Source organism: Hordeum vulgare, chromosome 3H (genome assembly GCF_904849725.1).
Source record: "Hordeum vulgare subsp. vulgare chromosome 3H, MorexV3_pseudomolecules_assembly, whole genome shotgun sequence".
Classification (NCBI taxonomy): domain Eukaryota; kingdom Viridiplantae; phylum Streptophyta; class Magnoliopsida; order Poales; family Poaceae; genus Hordeum; species Hordeum vulgare.
This window is the reverse complement of record NC_058520.1, coordinates 437,407,549-437,432,551: the sequence shown is the minus strand read 5'-3', so window position 1 is coordinate 437,432,551 and position 25,003 is coordinate 437,407,549. Positions and strand designations below refer to the sequence as shown.

General features: G+C 45.2%; 1 protein-coding gene across 8 annotated transcripts; it reads left to right on the top strand.

The window, feature by feature from the left end:
* Positions 1-3,660: 3,660 nt before the first annotated feature.
* LOC123444132 (DNA ligase 6) lies at positions 3,661-21,119 on the top strand. 8 transcript variants are annotated; one of them, XM_045120750.1, is made up of 20 exons: positions 3,673-5,961; positions 6,037-6,154; positions 6,256-6,337; positions 7,121-7,223; positions 7,898-7,994; positions 9,469-9,571; positions 10,009-10,137; positions 11,098-11,145; positions 13,284-13,381; positions 13,468-13,533; positions 14,251-14,410; positions 14,521-14,631; positions 17,712-17,761; positions 18,473-18,507; positions 18,611-18,669; positions 19,491-19,652; positions 19,735-19,823; positions 19,893-19,992; positions 20,383-20,500; positions 20,744-21,119. In XM_045120750.1, exons 1-20 carry the CDS (start codon positions 3,699-3,701, stop codon positions 20,950-20,952), a joined length of 4,200 nt encoding a protein of 1,399 aa, XP_044976685.1. In that variant the 5' UTR covers positions 3,673-3,698; the 3' UTR covers positions 20,953-21,119. The 8 variants fall into 8 exon arrangements, 4 of the variants coding, with proteins under 4 accessions (XP_044976688.1, XP_044976687.1, XP_044976685.1 ...); XM_045120751.1 differs by having other exon boundaries at positions 3,674-5,961; positions 14,521-14,628; XM_045120753.1 differs by lacking the exons at positions 19,735-19,823; positions 19,893-19,992; positions 20,383-20,500; positions 20,744-21,119 and having other exon boundaries at positions 3,661-5,961; positions 18,473-18,517; positions 19,491-19,521.
* Positions 21,120-25,003: the final 3,884 nt, after the last annotated feature.

Below are 25,003 nucleotides of genomic sequence, written 5' to 3'. Positions count from 1 at the left end.
CCAAACGTCACTTCGCCCCCTTTTTCTCCCGTCTAGGGTTACCGTCTGCCGTCACCATCGTGCACTCGCGTCTTCTTCTGCCCCGAGCTTCAGCTCCTCCTCGCCTGCGACTTTTGACATCCGCGTGTCGTCGTCGAGCTGGACCACGCCGGAGGTTCGGCTCGACAACCACACGCCAGGGATGGAGGACTGAGGGGGCTTCCTCCGTGGGACGCTGCCATGGAGCTCGTTCTCCACGACCACGCACCGGCAGCAGAGGAGCACCTTCCTCCGCCTGGTTCTTCTCCATCGAGCTCTGACCTCAGAGTTGCTGGCCTGGAAAGCGTCAAGATCCTGCGCGGGACTCAGAGATGGGAGAGGATGCCGGTAGAAAGCAGGAGAAGCTCGACGACAGGAAGAAGAAGCTCGTTGATTCCTACGGCGCGGCTGTTGTCTAAGGCGAGGAAGAGGAGTGGTCCTGTTTGGCCCCATCGCCCCTCTGGCGCTGCCCATCGGAGGAAGGCCCGCTCCTTCCCCAGGTCTTCTACTCGTGTGGCTAATTTGACGGCAAGGTGCGTCGCTGCTCCTCCCGTGACGGAAGGCAGGACCTTTCATGACGATGTACAGAGGAGAAGACACGAGGAGATGTGCTCCTGGGTCTGACCACTTCTTGCCATGACAGGAATCTCCCACTTCTTCTCTTTTCCATCAGGGTATGCAGTCAATTTAGTTCATGTCTTGGCCACTTTTTGATGCAGGCATTCCCAATTTACCATGTTCTTCACGCATTTTTTTATTTTTTTAGAAAAGGAGGATTACCTTCGGCCTCTGCATCAGCATGATGCATAGGGCCCTTTTATTAATTGTTCTTCACGCATGTGCTATTCAATCCATCAGTTGCTAGCGGATGCCGTGTAGTGATTCTGGTTTGATATGTACTTCTTGCTGATATGCTTTGGGAAATGATTATAATCAAGTACTACCATTATCTGCTCTAAATTTGATTTTTTTATGGCCTTGAATCCTGTCATATTTACCTTTTTTTCTTGCATATTCAGTTACCTAACTTCTGGTCGTACCCGGCCTCCAAAGCTTTTAACCCTTTTATAAAGAAGGGCCTGAACAGTACAACCTCACGACGATGCCTGGCTGCTGCAAGGGTGCTCGTTGGCTCCTTGTTCACATCCAACCTGACTAGCCAGCGCCTGGCACGCCCTCACGGCCTGAATGAATCAGGGGGCTTCAGGTGCTTCATGCGTTGTGGCTCTTAGTACCTTTCTCCTTATATCTTGCAGCATGGTTGTTGGTTTTTGCTCATAATTTGTTTCTTTCTTTTTCATGGTCAGTGTTATGAATGGAACAAACACTTGGTATCACTATCGATCAATTACAAAGAACGTTGAGTTTATTTGTAATGACATCTCGCACGATCTGCCTTTATCAGTTGTGTATATGGTCAAAATTGTGTCACCTACCCAACTGGCTATGACCACTAAAATGAGGTTAGCTTGCCTTTAGTTACAAAATAAGTAGATGCACGTGCAGGTTTACTTAGATTTTCTTGTCATTTTTGCTCCGTATTTCCAGTTGTGATACCATCGACCTCATTCCCCTTCCTTCTCCCTCTCTTCATGTTCAGGTCTATCGTCGATGGTCTGGGACTGACTGAGGGAGATCAAAATGGTAGATGGTGACATGATGCCTGCAGTGCATGTGTCAGTTAGTCATGGTTAAGGCTATGTCTCTTTACCATGCCGTATCAGTTCATCTATTAAGTTGTTGTAGTACTCCAAGCCCTTCGGATTGATTTCTCCTCTTCCAATTAAATGGTGTCAGCGTGACATTGAATACCATGAATTTCAGTGGTGCACTACTATACTAGAAAATGTGCTTTCTCATCAATTTTGCAGCCTGCATTAGAAAGTTCAAAGTTTATATCCTTGAATAAATTTCTTCGTGACTAAGTGGGGATCCTGGTTCATCTACTTTGTAGTTATGACCTTCAGGTGTCTCTCCATTTTAGATTGTGGATTAATCTTGTGACCTGTCAAAAAAATTGGCTTGACAACTGCATCAGGGTGAGCATCCACCATTGCTTTTTGACAGCACACGACAGAGGCACCCACACCTGCAGTTCAGTAAGGTCTACATCTCCAACAACTATAATAGGGGCTGAGGCTAAACACTGTCTGCGCCAGCGTCGAAGCTCAGTTTGAAACCATCAATTTCTAATGAATCAGTACCTGCATTTGCAGATAATATCCCAATGTAACATATAGAAATGAGGAAACACAATATAATTAAGAGGCGTGTGACATGTGTTTTATTTTCCAACTGAAACACAAAATACGTCTATTTCGCTCTTTAGACAATCTTTTTTATTGTGTGTGCGTGTTGCACACTTAATTATGGTATGACCCTGAATGGAATTGCACAAAGCAAATGCATTATGACCCGATGTTTAATTTATCGGACCATGTATAAATTGTGAGTTGCTTCTGGTTTGATCAACATTGTTCCTTTGTACGTTTACATGGTTACTGATTTTGTGACTATTTGTCAATTAATTTGTCAGCACCGACGATTAGTGATTTTCATACACCCTTGCAGCGAAGAAGTAGAGTAGCAGAGAAAAGCTTCAAGACACTTCAAATTATATAGAAGACATTCAGATGGCTGGATTTACACGATGCGTCATATGTTGGATCAAATTCTCGGAATGATCTTTATGTATTCCTTTTCTTTTATACGACTATGTTGTGAAAACAAGAACTAAGACTGTAGTGGCATGATGGTTGAAAGATGTGCCTTTTTTCTTTGACGCTTCCCCAATACTACTCTTTCATTCTCTCATGCTTCTGAACTCTCAAGTTACCATTTCATGTTCTGTTTTCGTATTATCAAGTCCTAATTTAGTATTCCCTCTGTAAAGTAATATAAGATCTTTTAGATCATTAATTAGTTATCTAAAAGATCTTATATTACTTTATAGAGGGAATACTCCTTCACATTCGTATTAACCCATTAAACGTCGCGTGAAGTGTGCCCAACCAGCTATATCACATGGCGCAAGCCGGTTGACCGTGGTTAGAATCTTTTAGAAATATTTTCAGATGAAGGTGAGGATTATTTTTTAAATGTATTTTTTTCGATGAAAGTGAGGACCTTTAGTATTTTTTAAATGAAGGATTATGCAAAGTGGCGTTCACTGGGTAAGCTGTTTTTTAGTTGAAGATGAGGATTTTGTTTCTAAGATATTTTTTTAGACATAGGCGAGGACTATGTATTTTTTTTAAATAAAAACGTACGCAAAGCTTCCGGCGCCACCGGGTGGCGCCCCAGTCACTAGTTACACAACAAAGGGTACCTTAGCTGCGGCCAGATCCGAGATGGAGAGAATGGCAATATTGACAAGCGAGACATAACATTTTTTTTCTAGACAGGACGAGAACATGGGCTTGACCTGGTCGTCTTTTTCACCTTGTTGAACAAGGGGCTGGAGGCCCATATAACCAAATTTTACAAATTTCTTTCCCAGAGGAAAAAAAAACACTTGTTGGAAAACCGCCGCGGCGCCGAGCCGAACCTCTTCACGGACCCAGCAGGCCAGCAGCCACCGTCCTCCACCCCCGCCACCACCGCACCATGCGTTTCCTCGCCGCCGCCGCCGCCGCCGCCGCCGCCACGCCGCCCAAACCCTAAACCCTCCACCAAAACGAATGGCGTCCCTCCTCTGCTCCCCCGCCTCAAAATCGCTCTCCGTCACCACCTCCGCACTCTTCCTCTCCTCGCTCGCGTCGCTCTCCCCCGCCCATACCCATCCCCTCTCCGCCTCCGCCGCCACCCCGCCCGTCCCGGCCTCCGTCCCCCCCACCGCGCTCATCCCTAACTCTCACTTCCTCGTCGACGCCTTCCGCCACGCCGGCGACTTCTCCGTCGCCTACTTCCTCTCCCACTTCCACTCCGACCACTACGCCGGCCTCGGGCCCTCCTGGCGCCGCGGCCTCGTCTTCTGCACCGCCCCCACCGCCCGCCTCCTTGCCTCCGTGCTGTCTGTGCCGCAGGAGCTCATCGTCTCCATTGACATTGACGTCCGCATCACCGTTGATGGCTGGGGCGTTGTCGCCGTCGATGCCAACCACTGCCCTGGGGCCGTCCAATTCCTCTTCACCTCCCCTGGAACAAACCCGGAGAGGTATGTGCACACCGGCGACTTCCGGTACACGCACTCCATGAGAAGCAACCCTAATCTGCTGGAATTCGTCGGTGCTGATGCGCTATTCCTGGACACCACATACTGTAACCCCAAATTTACATTTCCTTCTCAAGAGGAGTCACTAGAGTATGTTGTGAACACGATAAAGCAGGTGAAGGAGGAGAGTGGGGTGGCTGGAGAGCGCGTCTTGTATTTGATCGCTACTTATGTTGTGGGCAAGGAGAGGATTTTGCTGGAGGTTGCAAGGCGCTGTGGGTGCACGATCCATGTGGATAGTAGGAAGATGGAGATTTTGACAGAATTGGGGTTTGGTGGGGAGAAGGGAGTTTTTACTGAAGACCCTGCAGCAACAGATGTGCATGTCATAGGGTGGAATATTTTGGGGGAGACATGGCCCTATTTTCGGCCGAATTTTGTGAAAATGAAGGAGATCATGTTGGAGAGAGGGTACACCAAGGCAGTTGGGTTTGTACCAACCGGATGGATGTACGAGACCAAGAAGGAAGGGTTCGCAGTTAGAGTGAAGGATTCGCTCAAAATACATCTTGTACCTTATAGTGAGCACTCGAGCTATGATGAGCTGCGGGACTATGTGAAGTTCTTGCACCCAAAACGGGTAATTCCCACCGTGGGAGTAGATGGTGGGAAGCTTGATGGTAAGGAGGCAATTGCTTTACAGAAACATTTTGTGGGACTGGTGGATGAGACAGCAAACAAACACGAGTTCCTGATGGCATTCCATCGAAGATCCACATGTGCTTCTCTTAGCCATGAGGATGTGCTGGACAAGTGTTCCAGAGAACAAGATGGGGATGCGTCTGCTTCGTTACCAGAAAATAATTCTGTTTCTGAACTACCAGACCATTCGAAGATTAAGATTACAGAAGAAATGAAGAAAGAACTGTCAGATTTCCTACCCTCATGGGTCAACAAGGACCAGATCCAGGGCCTGTTGATGAGCTCGGGTGGTGATGTTGTTCAATCAGCATCTGCCTTCTTTGAGCGGGAAAGAGATTTCTTTGAGGAAGCAAATGTTTCTAATAATGAAAAGCCTAAGTCAGGGGAAATTCGTACTTCTGATCATGGATCTTCTGCTGACATGAGTAGTCAGCAGGAAGTTCCTTCGTTTTCACAGAAGCCCATGGAGCATCCTGCCAAGGTGGTAAACTTGACTCCTGTGAGAATGAACTTGAATCAAACTAAGAAGGAAAGAAAGAGGGGTTCTAGCACTGTAAACAAGTCAAAAAAGAAAGGAAAATCAACTGCCTCAACAGAATCTGGTGGACGCAAGCAACCCTCAATCTTAAACTATTTTGGTAGAACAACGGCCACTGCTTCTATAAGTGAGACATCCAATAAAGTAACAGTGGATCCACATCAAAACAATGGGGAAAATGACAATCAGTTACTGGACATTGTGGAATCACATAAGCAGGGAGTAAACCAGCTTCTTCAGATTGTAGATGGCAGCATGTCGAGAGAATCTGCAATTTCCTTGCTTGAGAAGACAAAAGGAGATGTGAATGTAGCAGTTGACATGTTTTACAGTAAAATCCAAAACAATAATGTACCTGACAGTGACAGGAGCATTGTGCCGCAGAATACGCAAAATGAAATGATAGATAAATGTGATAACACAAACATGGTCCACAACTCTTCTCAGGCTACTCCAAAGATGCAAAACTTGTATGTACAAACTTCTGTAGCACAAGAAGATTCGGTGAATATATCATTGCCAGTTGAAAAGTATCTTCCCATTGAGCATGGTTAGCTACTAGTTGCTGAGAGTTTTTATCACCTTGCTTTGTAGTGAGTCATGCCATGTATGTCCACTTCTGCAGCTTGCTGGACAGCAGGACAGCCTGCACCATACTTGCATTTGGCTCGCACTTTTGATCTTGTAGAAAGAGAAAAAGGGAAGATCAAAACTACTGCCATGCTTTGCAACATGTTCAGGAGGTTTTCCAATGTTTACCACTTTTTAGTTTACTTATCCATGTTGCTGTTAATCATCCACTGAAATGTTCACCATTTGAAAATCTTATTACCTTTGAATGCAGTTTGCTTGCCTTATCACCCGATGATGTGCTACCTGCTGTTTATCTATGTACTAACAAAATTTCTCCGGACCATGAAAATATGGTAACTATAGTAATTACCGTACTCCACACTTTCCCCATATCTACTGTTGGTTGCTTACTTCTAACATCTCAGTTGACACGTTAGAATTTGTACCGAACAAACTCTATATCAATAAAGACTAGGTATTTGCCCGTGTGTTGCTACAGGGTATAATATTCTATTCCCTCTGTTATTAAATATAAGTCTTTTAAGAGATTCCACTACGGACTACATACAGATGTATATAGACATAACTTAGAGTGTAGATTCACTCATTTTGCTTCGTATGTAGTCCATAGCGGAGTCTCTTAAAAGACTTATATTTAGGAACAGAGGGAGTAGTACATTAGCACATAATTATACATGTTAGAATTATATGATTGTGAAAATAAATGTTTACCAAATCATGTCCGTGATTTTATTTTGTAATCACTTATTGACTTACCAAAGAAAATATAGTTTATTTTGTAATCACTTAAGGCGGTTTCCAAAGAATAATCCCAGAAAAAATATGGAATGTTGGGCGAAGCACTCGGCCTGGCAGGAAAAGGAACACTATTCTTTTTTTAAGTAGTAGAGATAAGTTGATTGTCAAACTTAAGTTATGGAGTATCGACAAATCTTTTTCTTGTCAAATGCTTTTTTTAAATACCTCATTTACAGTTTAAACATACATTATCCTATTCTAGCATTGTACTTTAGTCTTCCCTTCTATGTTCATCTTTTTTGAGAATGCTTTCGTTATGCCTTGCCAATTTTCATGACACACCAATACACTAACTCCATGCCTGTTAATGAAGCTAGGAACTAAACATTGGCGGCAGTCTAGTTATATCTGCTATGGAGGAGTCTCTAGGAACCAGCAAATCTAAAATACACGAGATGTACAAAACTTACGGTGATCTTGGTAAGGCTAAAAGTTAAAAGTAGCAATATTATTGTTTCATATTAGTAGTTTGGAGGAAATGGCCTACCGCATGGTCTCATGGCTGTGTTGTTGCGTCAATCCATTTGGCAGGCTTTTGAGAAGTTCCAACATCAGTCTGTAGTTTCATGCACGAGTTATTATTGTTTATTCCCTTTGCTCGGAAATGTAAGGCGTATTTTGTTTGGTTAATACTACTGTATAAGACAGTGACCAACAAGTACTCTATTAATATTTGGTTTATGTGATACAAAATCACAATCATAATACTTCTGAATACAAGTCTATTGGCACTGGACTTATGCCATGTATATATTACATATTAATTGATTTTGTTGTTGGTCAATGCCTTGTCTTAACCGAACACAATATTCCTTATATTTCCGGACGAAGAGAGAAACTACTTTTGTAATGTCAATTGGGAATTTGGGATCATATTAACTCCTACTCCCTCCGTCTCAAAATAAGTGTCTTAAGCTTAGTACAACTTTGTACTAGAGCTAGTACAAAGTTGAGACAGTTATTTCGGGACAGAGGGAGTATTATTTGTTATCTATGTTACGCCAGATGTTCTATGGATATAAGCTATTTAATGTTCCAAATACAGTTTTCTCTATTACAGTATATTGTATCAACAGCAGTTGTGTAATTTGTAGGTGATGTTGCCCAAGAATGCCGTCAGAATCAAACACTGCTTGCTCCTCCTCGTCCACTCTCAGTTCAGGATGTATATTCTACACTTCGAAAGCTAAGGTCTTATTTACAAAAAAAGACATCTTCTTTTAATGTTCATTTTACCTTTATATATGTATTTTACCATAATGATTGGTCAATCGTCCACCTTTCTTTCCACTCAATGTCACATGTTAGAACCTACAGTTCTTCCCTGAGTATTTTTTGTTCTTGCAACACATACAATTCTTTCCTGGCCGATTAACGACTTGAGTGCCACCTCGTCATCCAGGCGCAAGTTGTAGTCATAATGGATAAGGTAGGTCAAGTCAATATTCAAGTTAGTAATTCGATAGTTGAGTATCACTTTGTTAAACTAAGATGTTTGGCTTCTTTCGTAACCAAAACTTAGGCTTCTATGCAGTCTGTCACCTGCTCAACCAAAGTTGATAAGTATTCCAGTAACTAGCATGAACCAGCCCCTACTTCCTAATCAGTAACCACTGAGTGAATAGACTGTTGCAGTGCTATAGATTGGTTTGGGCTAGCTACTGTGGTGGGACTTGCAGCCATTCTAACCATAATGGTATTAGTTTGCAAAGAAAAATATTATATGGTGAATGAAATATTATTTGCTTGAGAATTCTGAAAAAAGATCATGTCAAAGTGGTAATTATTCTTAGTTTTAAGGCCATATAGGTCTAGATTTTAGAGCCACTAGGATACTCATATCTGCTACGGTATCTCAAAGCTTTTGACTATAGTTTGCGTTCTTCAGTATTGTGGAACAACGACACAGAGTAAAACTGTCCACCTGCGTCTCTAATAGAATTCAGGAATCTTTCCATACATGCACAATATCTTAATTACTCACGGGTTGCTATACATAGATGGCTAAGGTTAAACCTGAGCTAATTTTAACAAGGGCAGCCCGGTGCATGTAGCTCCCGCTTGCGCAGGGTCCGGGGAAGGGTCCGACCACTTTGGGTCTATTGTTCGCAGCCTTTCCCTACATTTCTGTAAGAGGCTGTTTCAAGGCCTTGAACCCGTGACCTCATGATCACAAGGCAGCAGCTTTACCACTGCGCCAAGGCTCCCCTTCACCTGAGCTACTTTTAATCCGGATTATAATTCCTTTTGTATGGTTACTATCATCTCTGTTGTCTGTTTACAATACCATTTTTGATGATTATACTATCAACTGTATCAATTGGTAGCATGACGTGCATGTCATATCGCGTGAGAACCGTCTTGTCAAAGTTCCATAGACACTTTGTATCCTAGCAACTGATGGTAAATAACCGTTCACTGTCAATTGCATTATTTTCTGTGCAGTTTTGGTCTCCTATTTCTGTTTTTCTTATGTAGTAATATGCATATACCATATAGTTAAATCTTTGAATGTTCTGGCTTTATTTCATGCAATAATCTCACTGTTTGCTTTCAAGATAAATAGATAATAAAATTTAAAAGTCGTACTTCACATGATATCATTTATTGCTACAGGAAAATGATAATCTGTTTAGTTTCATCAGTTTTTTTATTTTCATTTTAGTGCAATATCAGGTGGTGGGAGTGCTGGGAGGAGAAAAATTCTCGTGTTGCATCTTATTCGGTCTTGTAGAGAAATGGAAATGAAATTTCTTGTTAGAACGCTGGTGAGGCATCCTTCCTTTATGCTTGTAAATTTCTAATTTTGTGCCTGAGGCTGTATTGCATAGAATAACTGCAGATTATACTTCGGTTTTGTGGTTTTGATCTTCTGTGCTTACGTATCTTCTAATTCATCCTTCTCACACGCTGGACAGCTTCCATCCATCCCCACACTTGTTAAATCCTAGTATCCATTTTCAGAAATGCTCTAGTTAGCAAAAAAAAAGAGAGCTCAGTTTAGGTATCTAATTTATTATGTATTTGTTGTTCCCATTATCTTTGTTCATGCTTCCAAGTCTTTGTGAACTAAATGTGTAGCCCATCCTTCAATAGCCCCCAACCTATCTGAATTAGTATGACAATAACTAATCAATCTTGGATTTTCCTGTGTCTACCCCCTCCCTTTCGTGTGTGTGTGTGTGTGGGTGTGTTTTACCAACAGATCCGTAACTTGCGTATTGGCGCTATGATGAAGACAATCTTACCAGCTCTTGCACATGCTGTTGTTCTTCATGGAAAATGTGCAACAGGTCCTGTGGTATCCTTGGAGGGTGTAAAATCACAATTGCAGGTTTGTTTAACTAAGTCGAGCCTGTTCTTTTCTTCTGCAAATGATTTTGTTTGAGGGTTTGAGCTTTGACATGGCTTGTCTACATGCCTATACTAGGGGGCAAGTGATTTTGAGGCCCCAGATTCTACTTGTGCTCTTGTTAGTACTAAACTAATAATAGTTTATTTTTATGTTGGATGTGACCGTCGGTTGCTAATATTAGGCACACAACCATAGAACCATTACTCCAAGATCATATTTTCCTTTGACATTAGCCTGGTTTATGGTAATATAAAATTCTTAGTCTCATACTCGGTATTTAAAAAGAGAACATAAGTACGTCGCCAAGCATCTAACCATATACTATAATGCTCTAGATCATCACATTTCCCAGGTCTCTATAGGAACCTTCTGTCAATTCTAGACATGTACTTGGAGGATACACACGCAATTTTAGAAATAAATGAATGCGTCAGCACATTTTAAGCATCTGTTCCTCGATGAAGCCAATGCTACACGATAAGTACATTACGTGTTGTAAGTGGCAAGAAAACAAAACTGATCTATTTTGCTAAGTGCCCATGCTAAGTATCTTAGGGAAAATTATATTACTGTCATCTGTCGTGATTTAGTAGAAAAAAATACTCAGGCTTGACGCCAAATTTCATATTACTGCTAGAATCTTAATTTCTTACCAGAGTGTGAACATGACATCTCCATTCTCTTATCGACTACAAAGATGCGAAAGTTTGATCTTTTTGTGTCCCGAACTATAAAAGTATTTCAGTTAATTGGAGGAAACTTAATTTAATAGCTGGGCTCCAAAGTTTCCCCCCCCCCTCTTATTCTTACAAGAACTTCTATACCCGTGGAGAAAACATGGATTCTTCACTATCTACTTTCATGCATCTTCACTATATAATGATTTGATATTTTACACTTTCTGAACCAAGAATTCTACCTTCCTTCTCCTTTGAGCAGAGCCTTTCAACTGAAGTTACTGAGGCATACAATGTCATTCCTAATATGGTGAGTAATCGTTAATGAACTTATTTCATTTGGTATATGATGGCACAGGCTCTCGTATTTCCTAGCTGTTGATTACATTATTATTGTTAAATGTGCTGAGTATCTAACTTACATTGCTAGAAAAGCTATACCCTTTCCAGAAGAGCTCTGGTGGGTTTGTCTGGAGAACAATTTTTAACCTTCATCATAGCGCATTAATAATGTAATAGAAAATTGATGTACAACTTCTAATATTAAATTCCCTTCATTTTGCGATAACCCTTTTAAGTGGTAATTATGTGGTGCCTATAATTAACGGCATTGCCTTCTTTTGCAATAGAATGGCCACATAGAAACGAACTCTGTGGCATTTGTTTCTGCCAATGTTCAGGATATCGGTAACTGGTACCATATCTGTCAGGGGCTGATAAGGGATTAATCGGTGAATCGGCCATTTAACTGAATATATCGGTAACCCATTTATAGGTAGGTTAACTAGGGCCATATCTATATATCTGAGGTTACATAGCAGCATGCATTGTACTGAATGTCTAAATATGAAATCCTAGGCTACAATAGCAACAAGGAAGAGTGTTACCTTGATGTTCTGATCATGTCTAGATCTACATATAAGAGCAGCAGCAGCAACAACAACAGTACTACTTGTACATCAAGGAGAGCAGCACAGCAACAGTACTACTTGTACATCACATAAGAGAACAGCACAGCAGCAGCAGTACATCAGCATTTACAGAACAACACATCATTTTTTTTCGAGAAAACGCAGTGAGATACGTGCGTTTCTTTGTATTGAAAAGGAAGAGTTTATATTACAATCCTCCTAGGAGGGGCAATGCTGGGAATTGAAAAGCCTATGACTAGTGTACATCCCAGGTCTGTGGGTAGATGATACGGAGACCGGTCGCTCCTGCCTTGGTCCAGAGGGACGCCTCTTCCTTGATCTTCGCGACCAGGTCGTTCAACGAGGGTTGTGTGCCCTCAAACACACAGCTGTTACGGTGTTCCCATATCATCCACGGGGTCAGCAGGGTCACGGAGGCGAAGCCTTTGCGCATGGGGTGCGGCATGCTCCGCTTGGCGCGGTGCCACCAGGCGAGAAGGGAAGTCTCATTGCTGGGGGCGGCGCAGGGCAAGCGGAGCCAGGCGATGATGCTTTGCCAGACCTGCCTGGAGAAGGGGCAGCGGAGGAGCAAGTGATCCATAGTCTCGGGGTCCTGGCAGCACAAGATGCAGGGGTCGTGGTGCTGCAGCCCTCGGCGAGCTAGGCGGTCGGAGGTCCAGCATCGATCCTGGTCGGCAAGCCAGTGGAAGAACCGTACTCGGGGTGGAGCCCAACTCTTCCAGATGAGCTTCCAGTAGGCGCTGGGGATGGACCCTTGGAAGGTGATCTTGTAGCAGGACTTCTGTATGGGAGAGTAGCGCTTCTGTTCTTGGCATGGGAGAGTAGTTTTGGGCCAAAAAGATGCTGCCCAGCGGATAATTCGGGCTGACAACCGATAAATCGGCTTGTCAGACCAATTAATTGGGCCTCCCAGTTAATGGGCCGAATAGGCCTTTATCTTGGGGGGGGGGGGGGGGGGGGGTTGCGAATAGCAGTTAATTGGCCGATATTGGTTTCTGCTACCGTTCAATAATATGAATGGCCATAAGTTAATCTATGTGCTTGTGGAAAATGGTGCAAGTGGTGGTTCAAAAGGCACCGATACAGGGACACAGACACAAGGATACTTACATGGGGGCACGGGATCGGCAAAGTATATATATAAAGAAATATTGCCATATTATAAAGACAAGATGATAACAGCAGAGTATACTTAAGATTTAGAACACCATCCCTAAGTTCACCCTCTTCACTGTCAACGCTAGCATTGCTGTTTCTTCAACTCCCAAATGCCATGCTCTCTCTGCTAATCAGCAACAAGTGAACAGCAGGTCTGCAGCAGCAAATCGAGCAAGTCAGCAACAGCAGCTAATTTAGGACAGCAGCGGTGCTCCTTTTTAGATAAAAATAGACGGGATTCTTGATGATAGTCGTATCTTTTTTAGACCGAGACAGGATGGTTCTTGCTTCAAGCGAGAGAAAGTTTACCTTTTGCCGACATTTTTCTAAAGGAACTCCCGCTGACACTATTTTTCAGGATTTGCTCGTTCCCTCTCTTCTTTATGAAGGCGCTACATTTTCAGCTTCGTCCTTAGCAATGGTACCTGGCACACCTATACCACCTATGCTTGCAAGGTGTGCATCTGATGCTGTTTCCAATACAATTATTTTGTCTGACCTATTTTATATCGTAATTATGGTTTCATTCCTTTTTTTTTCAGAATTACTAATGGGGTCACTCAAGCACTGAAGTTGTTTAATGGTAGAGCATTTACTTGTGAGTACAAGTGAGTACATTGCTCTCTTAACATATTCTTTCCTAGCAAACCTACTTTCATGATCATATGGCCGTTCTTACTTGTACATTAACTGTTTATGAATTGCTAAGTACTCCCTCTGCCAAATTATAGTGCATTTCATAGTTTTCGGAAGTCAAACTTTGTAAACTTGGACGAGTTTATAGAAAAATTTATCAACACTTGCATACCAAATCAATACCATTTGATTCATCCTGAAATATTTTTGCATGTTATATATTGGGTATCGTAAGTGTTCATATTTTTTTTTCCATAAACTTGGTCAAAGTTTACAAAGTTTGTCTTTGAAAAATATTATATGCACTATAATTTGGATAGGTGGAAGTATAAACATCGTCTCTAGCTTCACTGTCGTTTGATGCTGGTTAACTGAACTACAAAAATTAACAAGTGCCACCATTTTCAAGCATAACCATGGGCTGTGTTTTAAGCATCATGTGAACTGTGGAGCCTGGCGAAGCATTTAGGGAGGAATACTTTCCTATTGTCTTGACACCAGTTGAGTTTGCATAGTTTGTAGGGTCAGTTATCTTGAAATCTGGGTCTGCGATTGCCATAAGCTACAAGCTTAACCACACAATGAAAGTCCTCTGATCGCTTTTGTAGTTTCTAAAGGAAACTATGTTAGTTAAGTCCTTAGACATGGCATGCATAACTTATTTCATACTAACTTTCCTTTGCTTTCAGGTATGATGGTCAGCGCGCCCAGATTCACAGATTAACTGATGGATCTGTGCAAATATTTTCAAGGCAAATGAAAGATTCAACTTCCCGATTTCCTGATTTAGTTAACATGATTAAAGAGCTTTGCAGCTCAGAGGTGGCCAGCTTTATACTGGATGCTGAAGTACGTTTGATTCATGAGGAAGACCTCTCGATGTGCTATGTTTACAGTAGACCACTCACCACTTACTTACCTTCTAATTGTTTTTGTTATACTTGTGCGCCCAAATCAAGGTTGTGGGAATCGATAGGAACAAAGGAAACAGGCTGATGTCATTCCAAGAATTGTCTTCAAGAGAAAGAGGGAGCAAGAACTCTTCAATTGCAATTCAGAACATAAAGGTGGTATGATTATTCTGCGATCCACTAAGTTCTGTTACTGCTTTGGACTCATCAGCATTTTGTTTTTGATAGCACCTTTACTGATTAATGCCTATAACTTTGCCAAGTGCGAAGAAATTGTTAGGAAAGCAACTTATCTTTATTGAAGGCCCAAGGGGCATATATATATTACACATGACTTGAGGTGCAAGGGAAGTAAACATAGACTAATAGGACTCCTAGACCAAAACTAATACTTCCTAACCTTACAACCCCCCCCCCCCTCCCCCACCCCAAATGCAAAGCGCATGCAATAGCATTGCATTTGAAGAAGTGTAATACTAAAAAAAAATGATAATCCAAATCCGCGTCTTGAAAGTGTCGTCGTAGCATGAAGAGTCTTAAAAACCTGTCGAGTTAAGCCAAAGGGGATAACGAAGAGATGACACATCAGAGGAAGACACCGCATCACTTGAAGATACAACATAAGTATCAAGAGAAGATGGGTTGTCAAAAGAAGATGACACATCAAGAGAACAAATCATTGCGCAGAAAATCATAGTCCACAACAACCGACGGCAAAAGAAGCTCGACGGTTAAGGCACGATGGGCATAGATCGACAATGCAAAAGGAGTCCAGAAAACCCTATAGAAAACAACAAGGGCAAGTAGGCCACAAAAGTTGTATAGAAAGGATCAGGGTCGAAAAAAAGGCCGACGGACAAAGGTATGTTGGACTCGCATGACGTGAGAAACACAAAAAAGCAACGGATTTGGTGGACGCAGCGGAAATTATGGAAAACTAGGAACAACAGGAACATAAGCACCACGTAGTAGCAGGAAACATCACCACGTATAGGAGGAAGCAGCTAGCAGCAGCACGTAGTCAGGCCAGCTTGCGACAGTAGATGAAGCAGCATGCCAGTAGCAGCAGAACGCAGCAGTTGAAGGAAGAGCCGCACGCGGGGCATCCCGATCTGGCGCACGGGTGAGCGAACGCGGTGCAGTAGCCAACCAGGTTGAGCCAGAGCTTTGACCCATCGGGCGGATCGAGTCAGCAGCCTGCCATGCGGGCGATCATGGTTGGGCAGGCGCACGTCACGGGCGGCACGGTCATCACGACCGCACGTTACGGGTATCACCAGCTTGGATCCAGCGAAGCAGCTGTGCGGCATGTGCCCGGCGGTAGGCGCCCACGCAGTTTGCGTGGATCTCGCGAGCGGAGCAGTCAAAACGCAGGGTGGATCGGGGTGAAAAGGAGATCAACCCAAAACACATCGATTGATAGGGTGACGGGAAAAAAAATTGGATCGTGAGGACGAGTTACGGCGTCCGGAGACCTAAACCTAGGCTCTAATACCATGTTAGGAAAGCAACTTATCTTCATTGAAGGCCCAAGGGGCATATATATATATCACACATGACTTGAGGTTCAAGGAAAGTAAACATAGACTAATAGGACTCCTAGACCAATACCAGTACTTCCTAGCAGAAATTTCTCTAATTAATCCTTATAATTGAGAGCTTTATTGGAGTGTATCTTGGCTCCTTGCCGTCTCTTGAGTTTTGTGAGCGATATTTATTGAGGATGGATTTTGTACATGGAAGGGTGGGTGCTTGAGTTTAGGGTCAAGAAATTCATATATGCGCGTCATGTTAGAACACGTGCATCTGCAGAATACTCATGCAAAATGTGATCAAGTGTCCCTGCCCAAAAAGGGCAAAAGATCGACTTATTTGTTTGTTAACACAGCTGCAACCACTTGTCCTTTTTGTACAGGGTACATTTGATCATATTTGCGCATGATTGTTCTGCAGGCGCACATGTTCTAACATGATTGACATCTATGACCATGTTGGGAAATTTTGGGAACACATAAAATAAGTAGCTAAACTCTAAACTGAAGCAGCCACCCTTACACATCCATTTGCTTTTCCCACCATTTTTCAGATTGTTGCACTTGGCCACAGATATTTCCACAGTTTCTCAATGTATGTCCTTTTAGGGTGTGTTTGGTTGGAGGGATAGTTTAGGATGGTTGTGGGTATCCCCAACCAGGTGGCTGGAGATAGCCATTTTTTTTGTTTGGTTGGGAGGGTGGGGTTATCTCATTTTTTGTTTGGTTGGGAGGGTGGAATCCAGCCTAGCCGGCCTCCTGCCGCCGCGCCGCGCCGCCCTCCTGCCGCGCCTGCTGCGCCGGCCGCCCTCCTGCCGCGCCTGCTGCGCCGGCCGCGCCAGCCGCGCCGCCCTCCTGCCGTGCCTGCTGCGCCGGCCGCCCTCCTACCGCGCCTGTTGCGCCGGCCGCGCCAGCCGCGCCGCCCTCCTGCTGCGCCGGCAGCGCCAGCCGCGCCGCCCTCCTGCCGCCCCTCCTGCCCCGCCTTCCTGCCGCCCCTCCTGCCCCGCCCTCCTGCTGCGCCGGCCGCGCCAGCCGCGCCGCCCTCCTGCCGCCCCTCCTGCCCCGCCCTCCCGCTGCGCCGGCCGCGCCAGCCGCGCCGCCCTCCTGCCGCCGCATCCTCGCTCGAGCCCGGGATCTAGAGGAGAGAAACGAAGCGCGCGGGGTGGTTGCCACCACCCGCTCGTTTTTCGCGGGTCTCCCCATCCCTGTTTTTGAGGAATATTCGGGGTATCTGGTTGCCTCTATCCTCCTTTGCCCCAGAACCAAACGGGTGGCAGCCACCAAAAAAAAAGGTTATCCCTGTCCCTAAGAGGATATCCCTCCAACCAAACACACCCGAGGCACTGCTAAGTTTTTTAGTTTCATCTTTCAGTTTTCCGCATGCTCAACATATAGCAGCATGCGTGTTACACATAGTCAGTGAGACTGTGAGTGGACTATTTTATGCTTTGAACAAATAATCTACTTTTGTGTTGGCTCCTGTTTGGATTTCCTTTTTCATATCTAATCATTTAATTATCACAATAACTTTATTCTGTTTTTCTACTGTACTAATGTTTGGAGTTCCTTCTTCGTAAATAATTAGGAATATTTAATAATCTCAGCAAGTTTTTTCCATTTTTTATAGTCGCAATCTATTTATTTTTATCATCATCATCAACGATAATGATAATACCATAATGATACTATTTTTTGACCATTCTGCAGGTTGACATCTGTGTATTTGTTTTTGATATTATGTTCTGCAATGGACAAAGGTAATGTTGTGGGCCACTTTTGCAGTTCATAGTTATTTTATGAATAGAGTGCCTGTATTTGCATACATGGTTGAAACGAGATCATATCCGTTATTCACATAATGATTAGTTATCAGCTGAATTTAGTTTGCCTGTTCCACACGTCAACTACAACGGTCTTATGCTTTTAATTTATCAGTGATGTAATGATATGTAGAAAATGTTAATGTTCTTAGACAATTGATGATTCGGAGAGCTTAACTCCATACGGGTCATGTCACGTGGGTTGCCTAATGGAAATGTTTGCTATAAACTACACTTTGTTTTACCTATGTGTTATACGGATGGTTTATTATTGACTAAATTGCACTCCAGATCACATATTCTTACCGCATTTAAGATTAGGTTAAATTGTCCTGTAATACTAGCGCGTCACTTGCGGCTGGGCCTAGCTTGAGTGTGTTGCATGGGTGTGGCAGAGGAGTGAGGTGGCCTCCATGTGGCAGCTAACAGGTCGGCTCATGTCACTGAATCGACTCAGGTTTGTTATGTTTGGTCCGGTCTCAATCTTGTTATCACCATATCTGGTCCAATTTTTTGCAATTTGGCGCAAAGCTGCAACAGTTATAAAAAGCAAAGTCCAATTGTGTGGAATAGAAACGCCAACGCACAAGAAACTGACTCTTGATTGGTTTATTCAAAATACAATGAATTTAACTTTGTTTTCTGCAGGCTATTGGATAAGCCACTTCGTCAAAGGAGAAGCTGTATGATTCAGTACCATCTTGAAAACTTGTATAAGTACAACTGGCTTTGTTGAGTAATGCATCTAAGAATGTCCTGAAATTTTTCCTACATTTTGTCTCGCAGACATCCATGACCTTTTCCAGGAGAAGCCAGGATACTTGGAGCTAGCTCAGCAGTTAATTGTAAGTTTCACCCTTCAATGAAACACGTTTACTTTTATGGATGTAAAAGGTTGTCAGGACTCAAGGGGTAAATACTACATGGGCTCAAGGACGCATCCAAAGGCTGAACCAATAGAATACACATCCAAAGTTTGAGGCTTGATAGAGTAATCGCATCATCAGACACAAATAGGCCAACCTCATGGTGGTCATTGCCACCTTTGGTGATAAGCATGACACCAGCTACCTGAAGTTCACCATCACTCCAGAACTAACAACTGTAGAAACAAACTGCCTGTCTTCTTCAACTGATTGGAACTCTGACAGTATCTGCTTGTACTAGCTAATTTGCTATTACCACCATTGCTGCCATTCCTACATGCACTACTACAATCAAGACACTGCATCTTTTAATGTCAATGGTAGTTGATATCTTATCTCATCCTTTTCCTTTGTTTGTTTCCTTTTAGCACTACTCACTACTCGCGATCAAAATCTATGACACAAAACAAGTTACCTAAGCGCGCAGGGTGGTGGGGGTGTGTGTGTGTGGGGGGGGGGGGGGGGTGATCATCGATGTTACAGTTTTAGGGTAATGCTTAATTTTTTAAGCATACGAGGATAGGAAAATTTGAGTCCATGAGAATTTGAAGCCAGGTGGTGCAACTGTACGTCAACTCCTCCACCAAAGTCAGCCGGGGTCACATAGGATACTAACTCTGGTTGAAATTGCAAGATCTGGAGTACCGCTTGTAGTATACAATCTTTCTTTCTTTGCTTGCTTGGTTAGAATCTATTCATGCATGTTTTTAACTGCAGATGAATCAAATTCTTCTACGCAGGTTGAACAAGATGAATCATCAATAGATAATTCTAGCACTTTACACAGAATGAGCAGCTTTTTTGAGAAAGCATGCCAGTCTTCTTGTGAGGGCATAATGTTGAAGACTCTTGATATTGATGCTGGATACTCTGCTTCCAAGCGCTGTGATTCATGGTTAAAGGTGCGAACTGATGTTGTCTACTGAAGAAGCGTTTACCTTGATGTTTCATATTTTTCTGAAATATCTTGCATGACATTTGCAGGTGAAGCGGGATTATGTCGAAGGACTAGGTGATAGCCTTGACTTAGTTCCAATCGGTGCATGGTATGGAAATGGGCGGAAAGCTGGATGGTAGGTTATCCGCTTCCCTGTGCATCGAGTCAAATGCCCCCAAGCTTATGCTTCAGTTTGTTTTTACAGGTACAGCCCTTTTCTGATGGCATGCTACAACCCTGAATCTGAAGAATTTCAAAGTGTATGTCGTGTTATGTCTGGTTTCTCAGATGATTTCTATAAAGAGGTATGTTTGAATTGTTATTTCGTTTAATCGGGCCACACTTGTCTCTAGTAACCTTGCATTTTAAGGACATACGTCAGCAGTTGCTTACATGCTTGAATGTGATTTTTTGCTTTGACAAATTGTAAGTACAAAAGAATGACGATGAACCGTGAAAATTACATACACTGGAATGATTATGCAGCGATATACAGGATGCTATGTACATCTGCGAGAGGCCGACTCTTGCAATTCTAGTGAATCTGTTCCTAAAGGAATAAATTCTTGCTGTGGCATCATTGGTTTATACTGTTCTAGCTTGAACGCAAATCGTTTCCACAATCAGAATTCCGAATATTTAATATTATCTATGTTTATGTTTATGTCTTGTTATCTTGGAAATCTGATGTACAGATGAAGGAATTCTATTCCGGTGAAAGGATACTGCCCAAGAAACCTGTTTACTACAAAACAGACGAGCAGCCGGAGTTGTGGTTCACTGCTGAACATGTTTGGGAGATCCGGGGTGCAGGTAATGTGAAGCCCTCTCGTGAGAATATCTCCATTTGGAAACTACAGTATCGTGCGTTAGAGAAGCTACGTGCGAATTCACCCCCCTGTCCCCTCCTCTTCTTTCTTGTGGGAAGTGCCAATTCTTTCCTGGACCAGGCTAATTTTCTTTGGCTGGTACCACCTATGTAGTTCACACAGACCTTGGAGGAATTCACGGATATATGGCGAGCACGAGTGTCTAATTTTTTTTTCTTCCTGGCAGATCTCTCGTTATCCCCCGTCCATCACGCGGCCATTGGTATTGTGCATCCATCGCGCGGGATCTCGGTGAGGATGCCGAGGCACATACGGTGCGTCCCAGATCGGAGCCCAGAGGATTGCAGCACGGCCACCGACGTTGCCAGCATGTTCAGAGCTCAAACCAGGAAGATGGAGGTCAGCAGCGATGGCCCTGGTGCAAGTCACCAGTGAAATCTCGGTACCAGCCGCGCAGCGCGTTTTGTACATGTACACCAGCAGGATAATCTGAAGCAAACACCGTAGTATTTTCTCACCTTTTGTATGTGCGTACTACTGGTAGCGTGTAGTAGTACCAAACAGCGGCCTTCTAATGCAGTCCATTCTGATAGCATTTGCCATTCTGCTAGTGTTCCACTGTTCCAGCTGTCGCCGAATTCATTCGTCGTGCAGGGCCAGCAGATTGTGAGAGGAATCGCCTCTGACATATCAAAACACGAGACGAGGACATCGTTGTGCATGCGACTGGCAGATGATTCGTTTCCTCTTGAAGAGTGTAGTACCGGCAACATGCTAATGCACATAAAAGGAATTACAGCTTGTTTATAATAATAACAGTAATATAAAGCTCCAGGGCCCAGGACAATGATCGATTTGGTTGGTTGCTTCGGACAAACTCCTAGCAAAAGGCGTCGATTTCATTTCCCCAACTCACTCACGCAGGCGACCTGACAGGCGTCTATCAAAGCTCAAAGCTAGGTCAACGTGCACAGGAAAAAGGCCTATTATGAAGGCGAGAAAGGGCCTATAATTGACAAGAACAACAAGAAGGAAGCCATCAACCTGTCCAACCTGTCGACCGAGAAGATAATACCTGTACTACCAATATAAAACGCAGGAAGACAACGAGAAGCTATCTGTAGTCTCCATCTTTCGAAGCGTTTTTTTCTACACACAACGAAAGCAGCAGCCTAAGTTTAGGCTGCGAGACTGGTAGCTCACACAAATTTCCACTCATGTACCATGCTTAGCAATAGTTTTGTATAGCACAATCAGAGGTGGTAACCGAGGCGTGAAAGCACCACCTTCTTCTTGTAGTCCAATCCGGCCTTTAGACCGTGGATATTATGCCATGACGACAAAAGGCAGGCACCATTGACTCGGAACTGAGAGCTCGAAGCTGACAGGGAAGAGACGTACAGCTGCTGACGAGCGAGTGAGAGCATCTCTAGTGGATGGTGTATATTTGAACGTGTATATGAAGATATACACGTCCATATACACGGCGTGGAAATTATACACGTCTAGTTTTTTAGTGAAACGTGTAAATTAGGACGTGTATATTTCCCTCATTCTTTCCCCCTCTGCAAGATAAGAGATTCAGTAGTTCAGAGAACAAGACAGGGGAGCTTCGCCGCATTGCAGCCGTCTCCCTCGTCGCCGGCAGCCTTCCCCGTGGCATCCAAGATGTCCATGGACTCGAGGATGCCTCCCTCGTTCCATTCCCATCGCTAGGGTGACCGGTGGGCCACCACAGCGACGGCCCCAACCTCGTCTCCGACGAGTACCCGAAGCTCTGCAGGCCGAACTGGGCGTCCGGGCACAGGGAGCCCCGGCCTTGCTTCTCAGGGAGGAGGAGGCGGCGGTGGACCGCCAGCCCGCCAGCACCCCGCCAGCAGCCCGCCCCGCACCGCCGCCGCCCCGCACCCCGCCCCGCCGCCGCCCCGCACCCCGCCCCGCCGCCGCCAGCCCGCACCCCGCAGCGCCGCCCCGCCGCCGCCCCGCACCCCGCCGCCAGCCCGCACAGCGCCCCGCCGCCTGTGCACGTGATGCAGTGGCGTGCGTTGGCCGGCGGCGCTGGTCCTGCCGATCCGATCCGCCGCCGCCTCTGCCCCCAGATCCCGCACCGTCTCCGCCTTCCGATCCGCCGCCGCCGAGCTCGGGCTCCCTGGACGCGAAGGCCGCGAGGAGGCGGGCGCCGGGGGAGGCCGAGAGGAGGGCCGGGGCGGACACACGCAGGAAGAGGAGGGAGCTCTGGGACGCGGGCGTGGGACGACGCGAGCTCACGAGCGTGACTGGCTCGTGTTTATTTGCACGACGAGTAGCCTCGTGGATGGACGTGTATAACTTCCACGCCCGTATACACGTTCCACTGGAAGGCATTTTTCTGCTAGCAACGTGTATATTTACCATCCACCTTCATATACACCATCCACTAGAGATGCTCTGATCGAGCTGCATATACAAATACTACAAGTATCTCTAGGCTCTAGCTAGTAGCTAGGCAGATTAAGATAGATGATTGATTGACGGGCCGTTTCCTTCTCGTGCTAGAAATCGAGACAGGTGCGTAGGCTGTGCGTGACTTGGTAGTAGTAACATTTTATCCTTGCCCCCAGTTCCTTTTGGTGGATCGATCGGGCCGGGCCAGTAAATATGGCCATGAGGAGGAGATCACGAATCCACCAGCTTTATGCGTGCGCGTCGTGTGTATCCGCTCGCTCGGAATCGAAAAGTTGACATGACAGGCAAGCAAGGCTACATTTCATCCCCGGTTTCAGCAATGTGCGGCGGCCGGCGGAAGCTTCTCCGGCCGGCCAGTCAGTCCGTCCGTGCCATGATCGCATGCACGGAATTTAACCTCTTGACGTCCAATCGCCGCCGCACGCTGCTTTTGGGGCGTGAGACGACAGACCGGAATTGACAGCCCTACGTCTACTTACGTGGACTCGGTCTCATCAAACGTGCCCGGCCGGCAGCGGCGCTAGCAGTCACTAGCCCATGTCGTGGCCCGTTTCGTTCCCTTCACTTGTTTCACGGGGTCCCCCGCAGTGACGGGCATGCATGATGGAGACGAGATATCAGCGCGCCTTTTCTCGATCGCACTGCCCTGCCTTTTTTCCATCGCCTGGAGTGCATGCATGAGGAACGCATGACGGACCCGGCGAGGTGAAAAAAGCATGCATGCATGATCCTGTGTGGAGGGAGGTCGTGTACGTGAATGCCTGTCGACAGGTCGTAATACCAAAGGGAGCCCACGCATGTATGCATGCATGTACGATCTCTACGTGCGTGCTAGGTGAAGGAGGGAATTCTTTGGACGTTGATCTTGGCCAAAGGTTTGACGAACCGACCGTGCTTAATTAAAAGCAGCTTTAGATCGAACGTGTTGGTTCGTTTGTTCGTACGTACCCTAGTCGGAACGGTGGCTTTAATTAAGGATCCGGGGGGGGAAAGCGGTCGAGGACAAGAAGACCCGTCCAGTTGATCGGCAATGCGTATGAGGAATTTTGTTGTCTGCCTGTCTGTCTGTCTGTTTGTCAGCTCGGCTGTCCTTGCAGTTGCAAGATGTGTGTGTGTGTGTGTGGGCACTGAGTTGGACTGGGGATGATGAACAACGGGTGAGATGATGAGAAAGGAGGTTCGTTGCTTGGTTGAGCATTGATGGTGCACGAGCAGAATCGTTGACCTTCCCCCTTTCAGTTCAAGCCTGTGCAGCAGCAGCAGTAGTAGTAGACCATCACTACTAAGTACTAGTACTACATCTACATGCACGTTAGGTGAGGCCGACGGTTAGCACATCGCTCGCTCACACAACCATCGATACATATGCAGCACATGCGGACATGCATATGCCAGCGCCGGGGAAACGGACGAGCGCTAGAGGCTGGAAAGAGGCGGTTTCATCCTGGTTCCATTCATTCATAGAGTCCACGCCGGGGGTTTTGGCAAAGGAATAGGTGGATTCATGGCCAAGTACGCGCGGATCAGGCCCGGTGAGGACCTGATGCCGATGTTGTCGGCCCTTGCCTGCCTGCTTGCTTGCACGGTGGCTTTAGGTCTTCTTTCCATCTCTCGCCCTCTCCATGATGAGAGCTTTCTCTTTCCCAGATGCCCTAAAGCGGCTGAGGAATATTCACCTCCTGCTAGGCGACACGCGCAAGCGGCGCCCCGGGAGATAATTCTCCCCGGCGTGTCTTGTTTAAAGGCGATCAAGGGTTGACGCCCGTGACAGAGACGCCGCAGCGGACGCCGGGCAGACGGGACGGGGTCGCCGACCCTCATTAGTCGGGGGCGTTGCCAGCAAATTTGGTTAGGTTTCTCTCCCAAGTCAGACCCTAGTCCAAATCCAATCTTGGAACCCCATACATGCATCTTGTGTTCTGCTTCATTACTATATACTCCTCATTTTCGAGGCTCGGTCGGGCTGAGAGATTTCGCACGGTTGTCACTCCACTACAACTGTACGCACCAGTGGCGAAATTGGGATCTTTATTACATGCAT

Bases quoted from the DNA above. Each gene is read 5' to 3' on its own strand.
- LOC123444132 (XM_045120750.1), top strand. From the start codon at position 3,699: ATGGCGTCCCTCCTCTGCTCCCCCGCCTCAAAATCGCTCTCCGTCACC. The intron at 17,762-18,472 runs GTAATGTTGTGG...TGTTTTCTGCAG, and splicing joins ATGTTCTGCAATGGACAAAG to GCTATTGGATAAGCCACTTC. The intron at 18,670-19,490 runs GTAAGTTTCACC...TCTTCTACGCAG, and splicing joins AGCTAGCTCAGCAGTTAATT to GTTGAACAAGATGAATCATC.